General features: G+C 44.4%; 1 protein-coding gene across 5 annotated transcripts in view; it reads right to left on the bottom strand.

The window, feature by feature from the left end:
- Positions 1-13,442, bottom strand: part of ADAMTSL1 (ADAMTS like 1) — a 718,478-nt gene that overhangs the window by 321,806 nt on the left and 383,230 nt on the right. For all 5 annotated transcript variants that reach the window (XR_013391089.1, XM_028711677.2, XM_028711679.2 and 2 more), the window contains one exon: positions 2,684-2,813. Coding sequence is in view for 4 of the 5 variants with exons in the window: in XM_028711677.2 (XP_028567510.2) it covers positions 2,684-2,813 (130 nt within the window). In the remaining variant the exon portion in view is untranslated. The remainder of the gene's footprint in view (positions 1-2,683; positions 2,814-13,442) is intronic.

Here is a 13,442-nt window from a genome sequence, read left to right as displayed (position 1 = left end):
TCTTTCCAAAGACTACTCATGCCTTCACGGTTGTCAAGAAACAAGATTATGTTATAAGCCATGCATTTAAGAAAGGTGTCAAATGCTGCTTATATTAAGTTAATGCACCTTTTTACAGAACTATAAAGATTCAAGGGACATCTCTTATTTCAAATGGCAGTGCTGGTTAAGTTGCATGGACACCACAAAAAACTCTAAAAATCTTTTAAGGGTGCAACTGAAATCCCTGATCTGCCATGCTAGGATGGTGATGGGTATCCTAGACTAGAACAGCCTTATCTTCTGCTGCCATTGACTTCCCTCTCCCACCCACCAAAAGTACAGGCAGAGCTGGAATTACCACTGGCGGTCCCAAACCCAGTTGCAACTTTCCTTGGTGTAACCCTCCTAGGGTATGAACTCACCAAAGTACCCCCTTAGAGTGCTTCGAAAATCCAAGCGAGTGGAATAATATGTTTCTGGTCAGTACAAATTCCTCTTCTGTTGAAGAGGGAAATTGTTTCAGTTTCATTGATGGCATGCTTTAGCTTATGAAGTCATCTGCCAGAGATGCTTCAGAAAGAGAATATCCTATCTCAAGGGGAAGGGGATTTGTCTGTTGCCTGCCTGCAGGTAATCCTCTCTGCACTGATGCATCTGCAAAGGGACCTCTGAGCATATGCCAGCACTGTGCACAGGATTCTGGGGTTCAGAGGTGTACACTAAATTAATGTGAGCCTAGAATGCACCCAACAACATTTGCTTCTAGGGAAACTTGAAGAAATCCCAGAGTTCCTTGAAATGCAGCTTGTAAACCAGTGGATCAGAACATTCATTGCCTCATTTCTAGGGCAAGGAAACTATGATTCTATAGTTTACTCCTGACTTGCAGGAAATGCAGCATTAGTAGATATATGGCCGAAAGATATCCATGTGGTAACATGAGAATCAGATGCATCCCTCACCCAGCAAATGTCTGAATTTTTTAAAAAAACAAACACTTGTGCGAACTTTTCACGTGTGGACAATTTCACACACTATGTGGACTTTGCAGCAGAAAATAATAATTATATGTGGAAGGGAGGTATGTGTTGGGAAAATGTACAGGAGCTTCAGAAAACTGTGGTTCCTGTGTATTTTCACAAGCGCACCCCTCCTCCACATGTTACAGTGGTCTCAAAAGGGAGACAGACTAGTTGGTTTGCTATTGAATATATATTGATCCAATTTTGTTGCGGCACATTTAAGGGATCACAGAAGATGAAAATCTGATTGCTGAACCAACGTCTCAGCAAAAGTTGAAGCTGACACCTGCATAACGCTCTTATGTTTAAATATATTTAATTCCGCAAGCGTTCTGTATTAAGCAGGCCTCCGAGTTCTCACACTCAAATGTTCTCTGTTTCAAACAGAACCCAAGAAAGTGACAGAGCAAATAAAAGCAGGACTGTTTTCCTTGCCCCTATTTCTTCCCACTTTCCTTCCTAACTGGGGAGACCAGCCAATATGGTACTGAAGATACCAAGGCTGAGCACTTGGTAGGAAAGGAAAACATTCTCGGCAAATCCTGGGAACTGTAACTTGCCCCTCACAAAGCTATCATTTCCAGCAAGCTTAATTGAACGATAGTTCCCAAGATTATCTAAGTGTGGGTGGGTGCTTTAAATGTATGTTATGTATGCAGCCCCTGGGTCAAGTGTACACTTGGCTGCAATGTTTGCTGGCTAACTTAGGGCTGGGAGAGAAGTGTCTGCAATCTTGTACGGCCATTGCTAGACAGTGTTGATGATACTGAGCTACATTGACCAATGATCTTACACAGTATAAGGCAGCCTCCTCTGCAAGCCTACAGCGTTTAAGGCACAGGCAGATGGGCAGGCAGGAAAATGAGTGAGGCCTCTGGCAAGGAAATAGATGAGAGGGCTTGCTTTGGAATCCACCCTAAATTCACTGGAATTTCTGAGCCCCCAGCTACCTACATACTAACAACCCTGAATAGATTCAGGTGAAATAATTCAATCATAAATCAGTGATATATGCCAGCATAAAGTAAAGGGACCCCTGACCATTAGGTCCAGTCGTGGCTGACTCTGGAGTTGCGGCGCTCATCTTGCTTTAATGGCCGAGGAAACCGGCGTACAGCTTCTGGGTCATGTGGCCAGCATGACTAAGCCGCTTCTGGCGAACCAGAGCAGCACACAGAAACGCTGTTTACCTCCCCGCCAGAGCGGTACCTATTTATCTACTTGCACTTTGACATGCTTTTGAACTGCTAGGTGGGCAGGAGCAGGGACTAAGCAACGGGAGCTCACTCCATCATGGGGATTTGAACTGCCGACCTTCTGATTGGCAAGTCCTAGGCTCTGTGGTTTAAGTCACAGAGCCACCCGCGTCCCATATCCCAGCATGTGTTGTCCCAATTTTGCTAGATTCAGTGGCCCACTTCAAATACTATTTGGTATAGTGAAAATTTAGTTTCAAGACACTGTAGGCCAATAGTTCTGCTTCTTCTATATAGGGACTGGCTAGCTCAGTCGGCAGAGGGTTGTGGGTTCAAGCCAGACGTTGGGCAAAAAATATTCCTGCATTGAAGGGGGTTGGAATAAATGACCTCAGGGGTCCCTTCCAACTCTACAATTCTGAGACATTATGATTCTGTGACTTCTGTATGCCTAACTGAAGAAAAGAGCAAAGAGCAGCCTACCTTGGGGGACAAGGCTCCAGGTTACAAGCTTTCAGCAACTGTGGGGGACGCCGGCTGCTCACACATAGATTTTCATCGGCAAACTCTCTTGTCTGTTTATTCAGGCAAGCCACTACTGCCTCTTGAACACCTGCAAACACACAGACACACACACACACAATTACGTCAAAATAAAATTTAATGTAACAGAATCAGGGCGGAAAAATCACAGTCAGCGCCAGGAGAGGAAAGTGCGGACATGGCATCGGCAGGGGTCCTTCTGAGTTGTTGTGGAGTTCATTGCCTCTGGGAGATGAATCTGATACTCCTTGCTGTCGACAGGGCAGGATCACACCATGCTGCCACCCATGGAACAGGAAGGGAAAGCATAGTGTCAGATGTTGGGAGATCTGTTCCTTGTTACATCCTGTACCTGTATTAGGGTTGCAAAGGAACTGGAATTTCTTCACCGGCAAGTGGCAAATAAAAAAACAAAACAAAACCCCACAGCTTTCGAATTCTTTTCTGATTAAGAAAACATCTCAATCTATTCACATTACAGTTCTTGGTTTACTCGGTTCATTCTTTCTGCAAAGAAACACAGCTATGGAACCATTACCTCCTGTCGCTGAAAGTTGAGTGCCCACACTTTTTAAAGTTTCTAGCTATGGAGCAAATGGTCTGTGCACCAGGTGACACCGACAGCAGCATGGCCCTGTTCTCAGAACACCTGGAATAAGGTGCAGGTATTGGGAATTCAGGTTCTAAGCCTATCTACACAAACTAAGGTCCGGTAAATCATCATCAAAACCTTTTATTGGCAACACATACAAACATCGAAAACAAATCAATACAGAATTACCACTTCCTCAGCGGCACAAAACATTTGTTAAAAGAAAGGAGGCAGAGCAGTCAATCGTCACATCTCTTGGTCCCCAGGGAGACCAGACGTCTGCAGTGTATTTCGACAACTATAAGACCAATGCAAAAAAAGAATAAGTTTTTAAAAATCCTATTTACAAAAATTATATTCACAGTGCAACCCTGTACCTGTCTTCACAACTGAGTTCAATAGGGTTTCCCTTCAGATAACCAGACATAGGATTGCAGTCTTAGGGCCAAACCAGGTACTTTCATTCTGCAGCGAGCAGCTATGTTATTTAATTTTTATGGTGGGGGAACTTCTCATCAGAGCCACAGGACATGGGAAAGGAAGGTTTAACACACCCTGCAAACATGAATATTGTGAGGGGTGTGTGTGTGTGTGTGTGTGTGTGTGTGTGTGTGTGTGAGAGAGAGAGAGAGAGAGAGAGAGAGAGAGAGAGAGGACACTTCCTAACTATTATTATACAGCCCTTTCCATAGGAGATATAGATGACAGATAGATGATAGATATTTCCTTTTTTATAATAATATTTTTTATTAATTTTAACATATGAATTATAATACATACCACAAAACTTCACCACTTATACAATCTTTTTTTGGACTTCCATCAGCACCTCTGATGATCCCCCGTTTTAACCACTTCTTATGCATTTCTTAAATTCATATTGCCTTTAATTATCTTAACTAATCATCCTCCCCTTTATCCATTTTTGCAATAGCTCCAATAATTCACCTCACAAAACTTCTTGCAAACCTACAAATGTAGTTTGATTATCACTATTACTTTTCAAATAGTCTGTAAATTTACACCAGTCTTCTGTGAATTTCTGGTCCCGCAGATTTCAGATCCTTCCTGTTAGTTTGTCTAATTCTGCATAGTCCATTCATTTCATCCTCCCTTCTTCAGCTAGTGTGGTTCTGTATACAGTTCTGAAAAGCTACTGACAGTGCAGTTATATCTCAGAACTCAGGGCAGGTTAAAAATCCCCAAACTATCATTCTGCCCCATTCCCAAACGGGTTTTGCAGCACATGTTGAGATTTCCCGCACATTTGCATAAGCAATGCCAGAAAAAGGCCGTGACAAGTGTAATGCATCCGTTGCCTATGTCTTGGCATCCACAAAGCACACACAAATGCTGGGCCAGATATGTTAATTAAGTGAAGCTAAAATATGCAAATTAACTGCAGCCCTCTAATATGTTTCCAGTGTTGCTCTCGGTGTGTTGACATAAAGTAGCCGGCCCCAGGCCTCAGGAAACCAGATGCAAGGCATTGTTTTCTCTGTGATGCGAGGCGAATGGGCCGCCTTCGCCCATGTGGCTAGACTGTCTCTGGGTAATTCAGGGGTCATCCAGTTGTGATTACAAGGCTTTATGGGATGGCAATGTTTAGCTTAAGCGAAACCTTTGGCATCACCTCCACCACAACAGTAAAAGCAGCAGCAGCAGCAGCAGCAATGTAGAGGTTCACCCACCAAAGCACCAAACTCTTTTGAAGATGACAGCATATTTACAAAAGCATCAAGCAAGCCTGAGAAGCCATGCTGAATGAGCAAAAACAACACTGCCACATGCATGGAAGCTACAATGCCTTGATTTATTTTTGTTTTTAACGCCAAAGCTTAAAAAGAAACATACCGCCTCTTTTTATAGTGATGAATCAAAGCACTGCTCTTCAAAACGCTCCTTTGCTTTTCATCAGAGTCACAGAGCTGTGAGGACCCACAGCCCTTGCCTGGTTTTATTCCCTACGGGCCGCTCGCCGGATAATGCAAAGCACTATCGCACCGTTGCACCACCAGCACCTCACTCTGAGCTGCAATGTTGGCCCGTAAACATGGGCAGGTACTCATAGGCAATGCAAAAAATTCTAGTCTTCCAAAATAAACGGCCAGGGACAGATGCAAGGGACTAGAAGCAGAATGAGATCCGAGCTTCAGGGCACTCCATGCACTACATTTTTAGGTGTCTTTCTGTGGTGGCCACCAAGAAACTGACACCTAGGAGGAAACACAGCTCCAAAAGGAAGGGCAAAAGAGAACAACCATTTGCATGAAATATGCACATTGGCACCTGTCTGTTTCGTGAGACAATGGAGGAATATGCCTAGGTCAAGCTGTTGGAAGGTAGCAGTGCCTGCTGTGGCTGGAGAGTCTAATACAGGAGAGACATGTTTTGTTGCAGCCGGGTGTGATGGGTCTGGAAGCCTTTCTCAAGGAATGCCTCTGTTCACTCACAGATATATTTACAGTCTTTATTTACATACAAATTTACAGGGTACAGAACATAGCTTCATGCGTCCGAATCCTCGGTAGCAGATCCAGGAAGTGGGAGCTTTCTGCTCCTCCTCCAGCAGACCCTTTCGGAGAGGTGAGCCATTGCTGCAGCTGCCTTGCCAATCCACTTGTCCAGCTCCACATATGCATATGCTAAACATAAATCAACTATAGCTGGTCATGATGTGGACACATGACCGTTGTGCTTGCTGTCTAGAAACTAAAGGTTGATGGGCAATTTGAAGGTCACCACTCTCCCTTCTTAGGATTTGGCCCAGAAAGCCCTTCTTCAGAATAAGGATGCTTTCAGATAGAGGACTTTCCTCCTTAAAGCATTATTATTATTATTATTATTATTATTATTATTATTATTATTATTATTTGTATACCGCCCTTCATCCAAAGATCTCAGGGCAGTTCACAGAAGGATATGTGATTACTAGATATACGGTTAAAATTATAAAGTGTGAATGCCACAGACACATGCTTGCAAACACGAAACACTTTTTTAATAAACATAATTTCTCTTATCTCTAATATCTTAATCTGTGCCCTGTAGACTACAACTCCCATCAGCCCCAGCCAGTATGGTCAATGGTCAGGAGTGATGGGAGTTGCAGCCGAAAGCTCTGGAAAGCACAAGTGTGGGGAAGGGTTAGAGGCAGCACTGGAGAAAATCCAGGGTGGTTTTTTGCCCAGGCTAACTGCGGACGGTAAGGTCTATGAGAGTGAAGAAGAAGATACGGTGAGGATACACTCAGAGGTGTGGTAATAATGGGAGATGCTATTATTAAAGCAGCAGTCTTCCTAACAAGTTCACAGTGACAGGCTGAAGCCCATGGTGATGAGGTTATTGTCTCGTTTGTCATTGTGTTACACATTTTTGTGTTGCGTGGCGAGTTCCCGCCTCCCAGCTCAGAAATAAAGACACGAGACACGAGAATTCGAGTTAATGGGTCAAATTAGGCCACAACTTTATTGATTACAGGAATTGAGTGGTATTGGCTTAGGCATTGGTCCTATCAACTAACCAGCTGCAGCCTGCTTGCTTGAAGACCGGTAAGGGTTAACCACCAGTAGGGGAAGTCCCACTGATGCACATCAACTAGGAGCTCCCCCGGGGCCACTGCTCGGGGGTGTGCCGTGGGCCCACACCTCCATAGGCTTAGGACAAGGCCACGCCCCCCTGAAAAAACCTGGTCAGCTGAGGTGCTGGAAAGAGGGAGATCCTCAGCCAGCCCTAAATTAGGCAGGCCATGCCTCCTGGGCCAGCCGATTGGCTGGCCGACGGAATGACGCGTCCGAGGATTCCCCTGAAAGCCGGCCCCCGCGTGTGGGGGGAGGGGCGTGAAGCCCGCATCCCCACCTCGTCCCTCGCTCGGAAGTGACTTTTTTGTACTGTAAACTTCCAAGTGGTTAGAAAATGGAAGTTTCAGGACTTCCGGGTTGGCGCGATATGGAAATGGCGGATTCCCCCCGAGCTCCGGGGGGAATCGGCTCCACTGAGGACGGGTCTTGCCGCGCCGGCGACGCGGGGACCCTCAGAAACCGCAGGCGCTGAAGCCTGCGGACTGGAGGACTCGGTGGGCACCTTTAAGCGCCCCCCCCGACCCACAAAAAGGGTACGGAGGGTGGCGTGGTGCTGAGAGTCGATCGACACCTCGGTGGAGCGAAGCCGCGAGCCATGACCAGAGAGCGCTGACTTTCTACCCTGAAATTTGGACTGAAAAAGAAGAACCCGTGAGTAATACGGAATTCGGCTTTAAGAAAAGATTTCCTTGAATTTGAGACGACCGGGGGGTGTGCTAAAAGGGAGTCCGCACCCCCTCTAATTACAGACAATTTTAAGCAAGGGCTGGAGAACTAAGGCTGAGAGGCATTTTTACTTTTATAAAAGAATCTAACTTCCGCGATTTATTAAAAGAAGTGTTGTGCTGGAGAGGAGTTTGAAAGTTGGGGAATTTTTTCGTGAAATCCCCCCCCCCCCCGACCAGGGGGAGTCCCGAATTGGAGCCTGTTGGAGAGGAAAAAGGAGTTTTGACAGCTGTCAAAAGAGCTGTCAAAGGGACAGAACAAATTAAAAGTGCATGATATCTTTCTGAAATTAAAGTATCAGAAATTGTAACAAAGTATTGGAAATCCGAAAGAAAGAAAGAAACAAACAAAAAAAAAAGATTTGGACTGGTGGAAAAGTATACAAAGTAACTAGAATCCCTCTAGGGGGATTCTTGAGTCATTACAATGGCTGCAGAGGGGAAGTTACTGGCAGAGATAGACAGGATGTTTTTTCTCGTGGGAATATTGCAGAAGCAGAGTTCGACTATGAACAAACAACTTATGACCTTGACTTCTGGAATAAGCAACTCTGCTGAATGCATGAATGACCTAACAGGAAAGGAATCTGCAGCTGAAACAGAAGGAACATTTCAAGAATTGGAGGAAGGTGAGCAAATAGAGGACAAATCACAGATGGAAAATACCAAGCAAATGTCTACAATGCCGGAACACAAAGAAGAAGATTGCTGGGATATATGGATTACAACTCTGCAAAAGATGTTAAAGAGGAAGGAGGGGGCCCCTGAAACACTTGGAATACAGGAACTAATAAGAAACAACAAATATGATTGGGGCACCTCCTTTGAATATGAAAGACTGGTTGGTTTGTGGCAGCAGTGGTTACCAAGTATCCTGGTGGGAAGAAAAATTGGAGTGATGGAGACTGGACTGATTCGAGAGTTGATGACCAATAAAAGAGATTTCCAACAAAATCGACGGAGAGGAGCGGAAAGGGACTTAAAGGCCTCGGACGTCAGAAACCCAGGCTAAATATCAATGTTGACTTTTATTTGGAAAGGGACCAGAACTGGGGCAGGGGGAGGGGGAAGCAGAATGGTAGGAATGTTTACGAACTTGGGGTTGTGTTAATGAGGACTTTACTTAATATAAAAATGGGGAATCTGCGGAAGGGAAATTGGGCCGACCTTAGGAAAGAATCTAAATGTTTATAAGAAATGGGATTAGGAGAAATGGGGTAAACTAGGAGGAGTTACATCAAAAATATATATTTATATGTTAACTTAAGGAGGAGAAATTTGAACTTGCTGAGCCAATTATGGAAGTAGGGATGTATGAAGGGGGGTGGGGGGGAGTCCAGGGAACAAGGTTAAAGAAATGTGATTTCTGATGTATTTTTGTTGGTAAAAAATGTGAAAATCTAATAAAAATTATATTAAAAAAAAAAAAATAGAAAATGGAAGTTTCAGATCACTATTCACCCATCACAGCATGCGAAAACCTCCTTAGCAACTCCAGTCTGCCGTAGTTACGAACGTTTTCAAGCAGACTTCCTTGTGAATTCATAATGAAGTCAGAACTAAACCAATGAACTATTGTGCCCATTCATTTCAAGAGGAAGACAGGTTTTTTTGTAGCATCCTGTGACCTCAGACCATTCTCTGGCAGAAAGCACTGCTCTGAACTATGTGCTCCTTTATGCAGTTTTAGAAATGATAGGTGAGCCCATATTCTCCCTTGTCCTCAGACAAAACTAGAAAGTGGCAGGAAGAGATAGATAAGTAAAGGTGGGGACCTCCTATATGAAATGGCAACGGTGCATTTCCATTCTAAAAAACGTTTGCTTGTGTTTCAGACATTTTTCAATAGCTAGTAAAACATTCGAGATGCAGCACAGGACCAAGTAGCATGATAGAGATTTGTCCCTCTTGCAATTTTTTTTTTTTTTTTTTTTTAAATATTTTATTAAGGATTTTCTTGTTTTACAGAAGTGTAGTGCCTCATATATATTTTTCCCCATGTAACATTTTTACAAATCCGTTTCATTTGTTGAGGCATTAGGGGGAGAAGAAAATAAAAATAAAAATAAAAAAAAGGAGAGAAAAGAGAAAGGGGGGTGGAGAGAGGGAAGATGGATAAGGGTGGGATTGGGTGGCGGTGTTTCTATTATGTTTAATGTGTGTAGAGTTTGGTGTCAGCGTGCTTGTGTTGTTCACTTGTGTTCCTTTGGTGGTGAGAGAGGTTGGGGTTGGCCTAGGGTGTGATTGTTTGCTTGTGATTGGCTGTGGTGATCCCTCTTGCAATTTTAGGATTAGATCTTGCAGCTTCCAACACAGATGCATTCAGAAACTGGAAAATATATATATATAACGAAGAAGCTGTACATTCCTTTCTAATGAGAAAATAAGCTGCTCAAAATGGGACGCAGAAAAGCCCTGGGATTTCCACTTTCCAGGGTATTTGAGGCTCGAGTTTTAAAAATTATTGCTCACAATTTTAACATAATGAAGCTGGGTTTGTTTTTCCTTGAAAATCCCTGAAGTTTATGGCTGGGAAATTAAACTGCTACACGGAGCAAGGGGAGGACATGAATCTAAGTAGCTTTCAGTTCACTTTCAATATACCATCAAATAGGATTTGCTGTGTTTATATCTACCAGAATAGCATAATTGTTACATGATACTTGATGACAGCAGTGGAAGACGCAGCCACTTCATGAAGACTAAATTGTTAACTGGTTCCTTCTGGCTGCTACTCCTTCAAGGGTGAAGGGCTACTTCTGCATGAATCAAATTTCATCTCCAGAGAGCACAAGAACAATAAAATTAACTTGATCTGTCATGCAACTGTGGAAACAAAATGATTATTTGGAACCTATTTATTCCATTTTAATTTGCTTAACAGAAAACGTTTTCCCCCAAAACATTCTGCATGCCAGTCATTTCGCAAACAATCAGATGGCATTGAATGGATCAAAGAAATGGTTCCTGCTACAGCCACATATTATCAGGTACAATAAATGTAACAAGAGATGCCGCTCCCAAGTTCTCTGTGGCAATGCTGTTCAGCAGACCGAGTGCTGGATGTGAATTTAACTCATGGAAACAAGTGGTTGCCATACAAAGGTCTTTATTTCCGACAAACCACTGCACTTTGATATGGAGTAGGAATGCTGCAATGTAGAGCCCGCGGTTCTCACAATGTGTGTTATGGGCCCCCGTAAAGCGGTGTGCGGCAAGCACACTGCTTCCCAGTTCAGAACAAATGTGGACTGGGGTCAGGAACGAGAGGACAAACATTTCTTTTTCAATCAGTGCATGTCAGAAGCTCTCTATTTTAATTGGCTATCTTATTTTAAAAGATGCTGCGGTACTGTGTTGACCCGATCCCTCACTTTTCTAAGCTAATGCAAAAAAAACCAGCAGCTAGACTAGGAGTAGCTGCCGGGACCATATAACACCGGTCCTGAAAGACCTACATTGACTCCCAGTACATTTCCAAGCACCAACACTGTCACGGTCTGGTTCACGGGTGATCAAAGTCCTGCTGGGGATGTCAGGACCGGGGGCAAGATGGCGGGGTGGGAGCAGGAATGGGGGTCCAGAAGCCAGAAGTCAGGAGCCAAGAATCCGAGGGTCAGGGAGCCGGGAGTCAAGAAGCCAAGGGTCCGAGGGTCAGGAAGCAAGGAGTCACGAAGTCAGGGGTCCGAGGATCAAAAAGCAAGGAGTCAAGGAGCCAAACACTGCAAGGCAGGGAGTGTGTTGCTGTGGCAAAGAGCCAAAGGGAAATGCTGACCTTATATCCCTTCCTGGCTCTTGCCACCAGGTGCTGTGAGTTACCAATCTGCCTCACCTGTGCGGCTGCGCCTTGCCTCTTCAGAACAAACTTAGGAAGGCCCCAGTCTTGCAAAGTCCTATTGGTAACAGGGCCCGGCTCCTGCACGCACACCTGACAAACACTTTGAAGCCCTAAACCATGGGTCGGCAAACTAAGGCCCGGGGGCTGGATTCAGCTCAATTGCTTTCTGGATCCGGCCCTCGGACAGTCCGGGAATCAATGCGTGGCTCCGCAGGTGGCATTGGGTGCCAAGGAGGTCATGGTGGAGCCTCTTTCCTAAATGGGAATGGAGCTTCCAGCCCTCATAACCTCTGGTGCAAAATTGACTGTGATAGACCCAGGAGGACTCCCCTGCTCAGCACCTGAGGGCCCCAATCCTGCCACTCACCACCTGGCCCAGGGTGGGGCCTGATGGGCTCTATAAAGGACTGCTGCCGCCGCCGCTGCTGGACAGAGAGGGCTCCGTTTAGTTTAGTTTAGTGCTTTTTGTTTAAATTGCTGTTATTTTTTACCTATGTCATTTTAAACTGTGATATTAATGCTGTATTCTTAGTTTTAAATTTAGATTTATGTGGAAATTGTTTCCCATTTGGTTGTGTATTTTTTTGATGTGGTTTATTTATTGTTTATGACTTTTGGAATGATGTAAATCTTGTTATGCTGTAAGCCGCCTTAAGCATTGTTTTTTTAACTGTGGAAAGGTGGCATGTTGTTGTTGTTTAGTCATTTAGTCTCTTCATGACCCCATGGACCAGAGCACACCAGACACTCCTGTCTTCCACTGCCTCCTGCAGTTTGGTCAAACTCATGCTGGTAGCTTTAAGAACACTGTCCAACCATCTTGACCTCTGTCGCCCCCTTCTCCTTGTGCCCTCCATCGTTCCCAACATCAGGGTCTTTTCCAGGGAGTCTTCTCTTCTCATAAGGTGGCCAAAGTCTTGGAGCCTCAGCTTCATGATCTGTCCTTCCAGTGAGCACTCAGGGCTGATTTCCTTCAGAATGGAGAGGTCTAAACTTCTTGCAGTCCATGGGACTCTCAAGAGTCTCCTCCAGCACAATAATTCAAAAGCATCAATTCTTCTGCGATCAGCCTTCTTTATGGTTCAGCTCTCACTTCCATGGAAAGGTGGCATACAAATAAAAAATGATGATGATGATTCTCCAGCTACCTAATGGTCCATCTCTAGGCATGCACTCATTCCATCCCTGTACTCATTCCACTTTGAGTTTTGACCTGGGTTTGGCGCGAAAGACTACGCCTGGGGCTTCTTCTGGATTCAAGAAAGCATGTTGACCTGCTTTCAGAGCTCTGTAAATTAGGGTTGCCATACGTCCAGAATTTCCCAGACCCAGCCGGAATACGGCCTTCGGAAACAGTGTCTGGGAGGAAATAGCTGAAATGTCCAGGAAAACCCAGACACATGGCAACCCAGGTTGAAAGTCTAGTTTTTGGTGCAACAACTTTTGGGGGAGGGGATAGCTCAAGAACTTTGCCCCCCGCAAAGGCTCAACAACGTTTGTGTCTGGATTTTTACTTTTTGAAATATGGCAACCCTATGTAAACTGTGTATGTGTCAGATTTGAGCGACGCTGCAGAGATAAATGCTTTCTGTGCCATTTTTAAACCCACTTCCCTATATTTACCTGAGAATGAGGTAGTAAGGGAAAGCGATGTTTTGTTCTGATAGGGTACAGGAAGTGGGATAACCAAAGGAAGAAAGGAATAATTATGAAACATTCACTTCGTGATAAAAATGTTCTTTTTCTATCATGCACAAGTTACCGCATTTTTCGTTCTATAAGACGCACACCAGACCATAAGACGCACCTAGTTTTTGGAGGAGGAAAACAAGAAAAAAAATATATTCTGAATCTCAGAAGCCAGAACAGCAAGAGGGATTGCTGCGCAGCGAAAGCAGCGATCCCTCTTGCTGTTCTGGCTTCTGGGATAGCTGCGCAGCCTGCATTCGCTCCATAAGACGCA

This window comes from Podarcis muralis, chromosome 17 (assembly GCF_964188315.1).
Source record: "Podarcis muralis chromosome 17, rPodMur119.hap1.1, whole genome shotgun sequence".
Lineage (NCBI taxonomy): Eukaryota > Metazoa > Chordata > Lepidosauria > Squamata > Lacertidae > Podarcis > Podarcis muralis.
The sequence above is the reverse complement of the archived record's forward strand: the minus strand, read 5'-3'. Positions and strand labels throughout refer to the sequence as shown.